Here is a 9,762-nt window from a genome sequence, read left to right on the forward strand (position 1 = left end):
CGTAAACTTTCAAAAGATAAAAATTTTTCAGATTTAATCATATATATATATATATTTACATATATATGTAAATACATATATATATATTTGTGTCTGTGTGTGTGTGTCTGTGTGTGTATAGCATTGAATCATCTTAGTTTGCGAAATATATGAGACTGATATAAAAAATGGGTTTTATCGTCCTGATAATAAAAATCTCATAATGGGTGGATAAAATTCTTTGCCGTCTATTTGTTTATAAGCTAATATATCTGTTTACATATTTTGATTAGAACGCATTGCTTGCGCTCCTGCGTTAGGCAGACATCGTTGGCAAGGCGTTCGTTGATTATACATCTGTTAGCCCTGCAATCTCCAGTACATTCCTGTTTCAGTTTTTGCAATATTTTAGAAAAAGTTCTTTCATAATTTTTACGTAAATATTCTATACAATCGTATTTTAGAGAGTTAATTAAAATTTTTGCTGAACGTTATTATGATTTTTCTTCCATGAGTTGTAGCTAATATATTTGAAACAACTTTTAATTTTAAATTATAATATGAACTTAAATTTATAAGAAATCATTAGTTCATTTATTTATTTGTCTCACAAAATTCAAAATTTTATACAGGATTTTCCTTTTTTCAAATGTTTTAAAACTTGCTCTTACAGAATCATTATTTATAAAACTAGCAACTGAAACTTAGCGTTGCAGTTGAAATTTCAAGTATTAATTATCAGCACCTACACTATTTATTTATTCAAACTAGACAATTCCAGCCTTTGTTAGCATTAGGCTGGTGATGACTGGCAAGCGATTGATGATGTAGCGTTGTATATACACAAATGAATGATTGCTCCTCAAAGTTTTGATTCCATTCTTTACATATTTCTTATGGAGCCATATCTGCAATTTGATTTTCAACGTTTCAATGTACTTTTTATCTTTAAATAAATTTTGAATAAAAACACTTTTTGTGCTGTCAAACTTTTTAATCGCAATTTATTATATAATATTTTTTATTTTTATTCCAATACTTTAAAAATTATTTTTATATTTATTGCTATATACAATTTTTGTGTGTGTGTTATGTAAATGTGCGCGTGTTTATATTTAGTTTTAATTAACATTTTTTTATTTAACATACTTTTTGTTTAAGAATTAATTTTTGTCGCTTTTGTTATTTTTATTATTTCCTATTTTTGTAAGAGAATTTGAAAGTTGAGCCTGCAGATAATTATGAGCTGGATATTCATTTTCTTGATTTGTTTTTGCAAATGGTAGCTCTCAACTGACAACATCAACGCGTGTGTGCAAGCATTTCCATTCCTTTATCATAACACGCAAAAAATATATGACCAAAATATGGGTAAGCAAGACATCACATCATGCCCGAGACTCATATAATGACTTCTTAAATATGAATATTCAAGAAACTTAATACTAGAAACGAAAACGGCAAACATAAAATTTTGACAAAATCTTTATGAACACCATTTTGCGTAGAATTGAGAGTGCTTCATTGTATATGAGATCGGCAAGAGAATTTTATTGATTATAAGTGCTTTAACTTTCGCTAAGCTGATATTGTTATATCACACACGTTTCCATGTTCTAATAATTTGTACACACCAGCATATGTAAAAAAGTCCGTATATCTATTTCAAAGTATATGTTTATACATAAATTTCTGTGATTTTTTTTATTAACCTTCATCAACAGAATGAAAAATCGCATTGTCCCTCTGATCATCTTTTGCATTAATCACAATGTATTTGTGAAACATATTTTTATATACTTTTCTTTTTTAACTTTATTCAATAAAAAAAATTGGCGATGAGAAATTTTTTCAATTATATAATATTTACATACGAAAACCAATCTAAATCTGTAACATCTGTCTTTAACTTGTGATTATAAAAGTAATTCCGGGCAGACATGATTCGGAAGGTAATTGAAGTTTAGTTAAAAAAAACAATATTACGTGTAAACAAACCTTGAAGACAACTGTTCAAAAACAAGACAGACCTTAAAATTGATTTTTGTGCACTGGATGGATATTCAATTGCTTTCTGGCGCGCGCTAAGCCTCACACAAGTGCACCATTACGGAGTGCCTTCTCGCATCGGCGCACCCATAAAAAACTTGTTTGCGGTTTTACAAACAAGCCTGCAATAACTGAAATAATTAAAACAACAAATTCAAGCAGCATTTGTCCGCTGTTCTAGTAGCTAGTTGATCGTGCAAAAAAATTAATATGATTCAAAAGTTTTTTTATAATTTTAATTTTCTATGGTTACACATTTTTACCAATTGGTTTTCCAACTAGTTAAAATAATTTTGTGATTTACATGTATTTGCATAGATGCGTTATTGTACAAGGTACGTGAATAACTGACTGGTCCATACCTCTTTATTTTTCAATTGTGTTATTCTCATTTTTAGAAACATAACTGTAATTTTTCTATTTATTAATAGATTTTTTATTTTAACTCCCCTAACGAAAAAATGATTTGCATGTTTACATTTATATGACAGCACGTTAATGTTAGATGTCTACATTCAAAGTAACATTCCATATGCACATGTAACTATGCTTTCCAATTATAAACCTTTGATCATTGTTTTGTTGCATCAGCAAAATTTTTACCGTTAATTTACCATTTATTAGGTTTCATCCTGTATTTATAACGATGATGTATCTAATGTTATGTAAAATCATTGAAAATATCATTGTAAATTCATTTTTCGCTGATGATGGATTTCCCCCTATCTCCGTTTGGCGATGGAGATCATGTTATAATAAGTTGTTTTGAAGTTAAGTTTAATCTTTGTGTTGAGGATAATAGGAGTATGTGCAAATTGGAATTCAGGAAGGGTAGATTTCAACAGTTCTGTTGATCGAGTCTTTCACGTGTTGTTGTTAACAATGTTATTGGCATTCAAAGTGGATAGAGACCTGGTTGAATGAATTAGGGGTTATTTGAAAGGTAGATCATCCAAGATAAGGGGAAGTAATTGCATATCAGGTGCCTTAGATGTAAGCAGCGGAGTGCCCCAGGGAAAGGTCTTAGGGTCTGTTCTGTTTATCATTTATGCTAATGACATGTTCAAAGTTTTTGAGAGCAGTTCTGTTCAGTTAAGTCTTTACACTAATGATGCCAAATTGTTTAGTTTAATTAACTCGATAGAAGATAAACAACTTTTACAAAATTATCTGGATGATTTTTATGCTTGGTGTATAAAATAGAAGCTAGATTTAAATGTTAATAAATGTGCTGTAATGAAGTTTAGGTCTTAACAGATATGAACCCACTATAATGTTATAATATGTTATGTTAATATGTGTGATTTCGGTTTAAGATCCTGCTGACGAGATTAATGCACTTTGAAAATTTTTGCATCGCGAGACATTGAATGAATGTTCAAAAATTGATGAAGCTAATAAAGAAGTGCGGTTGAGTTTTATATTTTGATGAGGGTAATGACTAAAGTATAAATGGCTGTAACGAAGAATGGCACAGTTACATTCCAATAAAAAAAGAAATGCTTTATTTGCTGATATTTTATGTCACTTATATAACAATATTGCATTGCATTGTGTGTATTATGTACGCAAAATAGAATGCTATTTAAAATGTAATTGACGTGATCATGATCAGTCTTAAAGATTGAGTTCACTTAAATATGATATTATATTGGATAGCATGCTGAACCAGTTTAGTGTTGTTTAGTAATTTTGCTACCCCACCATCTTTCCTATCTAACCGCATCTACTAAGATGAGAAGTTCTAAAGGATTGCCATGAACATGTTCTGGAAAAATCTGTAACTTTCCTAGCAACACCCATAACTAACAGAACTAGAAGAAAAATTGAGTTCCTAGACATGCCTGACGTATGGTTTAAATTTTAAACAAAATTCCAAATCAGTCACACTTTGACCATTTTTACGTGTCTATTTTTAAATTTATGATCTATTTTTTGAAACTATCAATACTACCAGACTGGGCACTTGGCAGCAGGAAGAGGCGAACAAGGGTGTTGAAATTTTTCTTTTGGGAACAAACTTTTATACCGAACATGCTGCAACAATTTTTGATTATCATAAAATATAATACGTGTACAGTATTACTTACTTGCTGCTCATTACGTACGTGTAGCATTATGTTATATTTTAAAATAAAACTTTCAAATATCAATGTTGGTACAAGCACTTAGCTTCAAAGACCATAAATGAGAACTATTTAGCTTGAGCATTGTATAAAATGCGGTGCAAGTTACTTTAATCTTGTATGAAAAATATAAATTCAATAACCTTTCAAGGCGATTTTTAGTTTATATAATACAATACTTGAAGGTGCATCACAACACATGCCAAATAAAACAGGAATGATATGTAACACATAACTAGTTAAGCACTCAGTTTGTGGGTAGTCAGTTTTCAATTTTTGTTGCACATTATTTTTTATAGAAGGTTTAACTTTCTAATTCAACTCTTGTTCAAGTACAACCATCTCAAAAAATCTTAATTTTTAAAAAATGCTTACATGTTTCAAAGCATTGTTCTTACATTCTGAGCCATCTACCCAACTAACAACTCTTACAAATAAATTGCAGTAGAACTTTTGGATTCATTTGCACTACGTATATTGTGGGATAAAATTCATTCTCAAGAAGATGTGGTTCAATACCATCTATGTTAAAGTACAGTTACTTTAATTGTAAAAAATTACTTAGCAGCGTGTATTGTTAACAAATGTTTGATTCCTTTGATTCGCTTTGAAATAACATTAGAGAACTGAGAATTGTTAATTAGAAACGATGAAAGCTCGATAGAAAAGTTGAAATAGCATAAATTAAATGAGATGAAACAAATCTTTCTTTAAATAAATAAATATCTCATGTGTGACTAAAAACAACAAACCGAAGATGAATGTTTGAAATATGGAGCGATATATCCATGTAACGCACGTGATGATTACAAATCATCGAATATTCTGAACTATTTATTTAAGTACGTTAAGAAAATAAGCAGTCGATGAATATAAACATTCTCTCTGCAATTTTCTTTCGATTTGAAAATTTAAGTAACTCAAATATCGCTCTAAGTAACGTGGCAACCAAAGTAACTTAAGAAATCTCGCCTTAAAAGTGCAACTTTACTTTTAAAGCATGGTAAATTGAAATAATAAAATGAATAACGTTATAATATTTTAGAGAATATTAGTTGGAATATATTATAATTCAGAGCATTGTTAGCAAAGCATGATTTAAGAAATAGTTGCCACCATAGCGTCCTACTGAAAAGCGTCGTTCATTCGTGTTGCACCGTGTGCATCGCGGTTGAGTGTGAATAATTAATATTGGGAGTCACGTGGAAAAAAGAAAAACTTGAAACATAATTTTGTCAATATTTAATAACAAGGCTAAAATTTTATATTTTTGGCATATATTTTTAAATGACTTTGTCTAGTTTTAAAATTTTAAATAGAAATATTTTTCGAAGTAAATCAGGTCCGCGCAAGTTGATGCCCGACTTGACAATTGTTGATAAAAAAAATTAACATCAATCTCGTTATATTTCAATTCAAATGTATAAATTTCATTCAATAAGATCTCGAGAAATAGTCGAACGAATTTCTACTTTCGTTAGTGCTTCACACACGTACCTACGCACACACACTGTTTATCTGCGTGTGTTTAACCTGGAAAAAAATGGAGGATAACATGAAGTTTATTGTCGAGGAGAGAGATAAAAGAAGTATAACAATGCAGCGTCGAGAATTTTATGCAAATAACTTCACCAGGCGGTATTTCGAGTTTTTTGCACCGTTTGTTCTTCTTTGTGATGGTCGTTTATGATTTGTTTCGAAAGTTTTTGCTCAGCCATACACGTTTATGCTTGTTTTGTTTATTCAATGCTCGGTTATACATTGCTATCGTTTATGTGTTTATGTTAATTGTATTTTTTGTGTTTGCAATAGGTTATTATTTAATCTAGTTGTAAATTTTAAATTGTTAATGTTTGTTAATTTTTCACAAACGTTTGATTTTAAATAGCTTTTAAAGTTTTCTTTCATATTTACCTAAGTTCATGTGCAATACATCATGTTTGTACATGTCAGTTTGCATTTTTCTTTGTTATATGTAGTCTGCTGTCACATTCAACAGATTTTTTGATGTTGTTTTGTTCTTTTTTAAACTTTATTTTGACAACGTCTTTGTTGTGTTTGATTAACAGTAAAAGTACATTTTCTAATTCCAAATTAAATTTTTTTAACCTGCAAATGCTTATGTCTGCTATGTTAATTATGTCAATCAGCAAACGCCTAAAAAAGACTGAATGCTGCTCACCTTTGTTAAATCAAACTGCAGACAATTAATGTACGTACATGAGACAATAACTTCTAATTTACCACTGCTATATTTATTCAGATTATCCTTTTTTGACGACAAATGTTTCACCGGCACTACAGAGCCGAACAAACCCATCCAGCCATCGATGGGGCATGTTATGTTATAGTACTCTGCTTTCCGTATGCGGGCGGCGTGATGGCTCAATGGTTAAAAGCGCCTGGTCTTGCTGCTGCAGTGACTGGTTTCGAATACAAAGAGATCCCCGCCTATCATATGTAATGTGTATGGTGCGTGGTTTTCACGCGTATTCATATTCGCTGTGTATGTTTGTCTTTGAAATCTCTGAAGCAAGTGCAAAAGAGAGTAACCTTTAACCTTTATCAGAAGGAAAGCATGAAGACATGAATATTATGAACTGAAATGTTACGGACCTAAAAAAAAAAATATTTCACTGCATACAAAGTTAAATTTGCGAAATCCTCGTATGCCTGTAAGGATGGTCCTCTCGGTCAAGCAATGCAAGCACTTTTTGATCGAATTAAGTACTGCTTTTTTACGTTAGACTTTTCTTCATCTGTATATAATCGAAGCGTCCAGCGTCGTCGACTGCATTGAAATTTGAGACAATTTTTTATTTGCATAATTCGGAAAAAACATCAACGTCTCCAATGATCGGAATTTGTCATTTTAACTTCACGTTTCTAACTTCATCTATATGGAATATAACAACATGTTACAATGTAGAAAAATAATGCAACCGTTCAATGACAAGAAATATATTAGGACATGCAGATGGAGATTCTGCAACATCCACTTCATGTTCATCCATTCAAATGTCTACAGAAATTTGATTCAACCGTGAAAGCGTCCCATTAAAATGAAACAAATGCGCCAAAACGCATTATTAATATGACACACGCAGTGAAACAATCACACCAACATAATGACACTGACACATTCATTAACATAACTACTCTAACATAAACAGAACATGAAACCCACTCCTAACACACAAATTTGTTATGCGTTTCATCGGCACTTATAAATCGCATATAACGAAAGAATAACACGATGAAAGTACAACGCATTTTTTACAGTGTATATTCGCTTAAACTTCTTCATCCATAAATAATTCCTCATAAACGTGCACGTCATTTGTGCGCACTGCAATTAATAAAACATTACAAATAACTTCCTCGGGTTTTCCCTGATGAACTTCAGTTCCAGGATGAATTGCTTGAACGGTGACTCATCCGTATGAACCGCCGTCAAGATTAGATTAATGTTATATTTGTTATAGAGAGCTTATGCCGAGCAGAAATGTTAACGTTAAAAATTTATTTTCTTAGGGTTGATTGTCTATTTAATAGATGTATTTTACGACTCTGCAATGTTTTTAAACAATAAACGAAGCCATAATACTTTTCATTGTTTAGTGTTTATGAACAATATAACAGCGGTAGAGATTATTTTGTTTATCTGACAAAACATCGAAACATTGCGCACATTTTAACGCTCGGCTTTATAATGTGCCAATGAAATAACATGACGAGTTAATAATAACATTTCACGGTTTGAATGCTGTTGATCAAATTACAGGGCTCTATACGGCACTTATTACATACATTATAATAATATACCCAAATAAATACATACATATGTACATATGTATGTATGTATGTATGTATGTATGTATGTATGTATGTATGTATGTATGTATGTATGTGTGTGTGTGTGTGTGTGTGTGTGTGTGTATGTATGTATGTATGTATGTATGTATGTATGTATGTATGTATGTATGTGTGTGTGTATGTATGTATGTATGTATGTATGTATGTATGTATGTATGTATGTTAAAACCAAAACATGATGAGTGACACTGAACCGTCAAACATCAAGTAACAAATGGATTAACACTTTGATTTGTCGTTAATTGCACATGTCGGCATTCAGTTGTATGTATGTATGTATGTGTGTGTGTATGTATGTGTGTATGTATGTGTGTATATATGTGTGTCTCATATGTATTTATCACATTTACTGTACATATGGGAGTATATAAAAAGGTAAAATACACATTAATGCACTGTGAATATAATTTATCTTCGCCGTGTTAAGAGTCCATGTTATCACAGCAAGCCACCTCTCTTTCTTTCTTTTTATGAAAACATTTTAATACACACATTTGCGCGTGTATTTTAACACTTTGACGTGTGTTTTCGTGTGTGCGTGCTTGTGTGTGTGTGCGTGTTCCTGCAAACATTTGTAAACATGGATCTGCTTATGCGATGAACACTTGCTAAATAAATATTGTGAATGTTTTAATGTGTGTGTGTGTTTGTGTATGTACGAGTGTACGTATATCTGTGTGCAATTTAGTGTTTCACCAAACTTATTCATACATTTGTCTTAAACAAATTTCAAAATATTTACATTTACAGGATAACTCCATTCATCCAGCCTGCCACTCCAGCCTTCATCACTCACACAGCTGCATTGGCACCATACACTCCCATCCACTCCATCAACATATCCAACTCCAGCAACACGAACAACAACAGCAACGGCCCGGTCACGAACAACAACAACAACTGCAACGGTACCGTCTACCCGGGCAGCCCAACAACGCCGAATGAGTCGCCCAACGGAATTATCAACTACGCACCGGCAACTTTCACCTACCCCCAAATTATTCAACCGGGATTTGAACAGACACCCGCTGGATTTGCTCCCTTCTCGGTTATTGGTTACATTTCTCCGTCTCCCACAAACGGGCCTTTCACGCCCCTCCAACCACATTTTCAACCAATTCCAGGTGCAGATCCTCATTCACCGACCACCTTAAACATGGCTCCCACTTTTGTGCCTGCCCTACATTGTCTCCCACCTCAACAAATCATGCATTGATGCGTCAGTGCATTAATGCGTCAGTGCATTGATGGATTGGTGCATTGATGCGTGGATGCATGGATGACGTAATGAATGATGCGTGATATATGTTTGCATGCATTGATGGGTTGATGATGTAATAATGGATTGAGAAAAGCATTAACGAATAGATAGCAACATAATACATTGACTGTTAGGTTGGTTGGCGTCTGCATGGTCTTAGTTGATGAAAATTGAGCGATTGACTGATTGGTTGGTAGGTTGGTTGATTGGTTGGTTGGTTGGTGTGTTGGTTGGTTCGTATGCCACGGCCGTTTCAACTTTTAATTTAAGTGAATATGAGGAGTGGGGTGGATTATTTATTTCGACCGTCCAAGAAATACTTCCTGATGGAGTGATGCACATTTGTTGGTCGGTTTGCCGAAAAGAAAGGTTGATTAGTTGATTGATTGGTCTGTTGGCTGGTTGTAGGTTTGGTTGATTGATTGATTGATTGATCGATCAATGGATTGATTGAATAATTGATTGAGTGAT

At 32.5% G+C, this 9,762-nt stretch overlaps 1 protein-coding gene across 1 annotated transcript; it reads left to right on the forward strand.

Annotated features, from left to right (window-relative positions):
- Positions 1 to 7,069: 7,069 nt before the first annotated feature.
- HELRODRAFT_167912 (hypothetical protein) lies at positions 7,070 to 9,246 on the forward strand (the record flags this gene model as incomplete). The annotated part of the gene is made up of 2 exons (XM_009013630.1): positions 7,070 to 7,158; positions 8,781 to 9,246. 2 exons carry the CDS (start codon positions 7,070 to 7,072, stop codon positions 9,244 to 9,246), a joined length of 555 nt encoding a protein of 184 aa, XP_009011878.1.
- Between the last annotated feature and the right edge of the window lie 516 nt (positions 9,247 to 9,762).

This window comes from Helobdella robusta (genome assembly GCF_000326865.2).
Source record: "Helobdella robusta unplaced genomic scaffold HELROscaffold_12, whole genome shotgun sequence".
Taxonomy (NCBI): Eukaryota; Metazoa; Annelida; class Clitellata; order Rhynchobdellida; family Glossiphoniidae; genus Helobdella; species Helobdella robusta.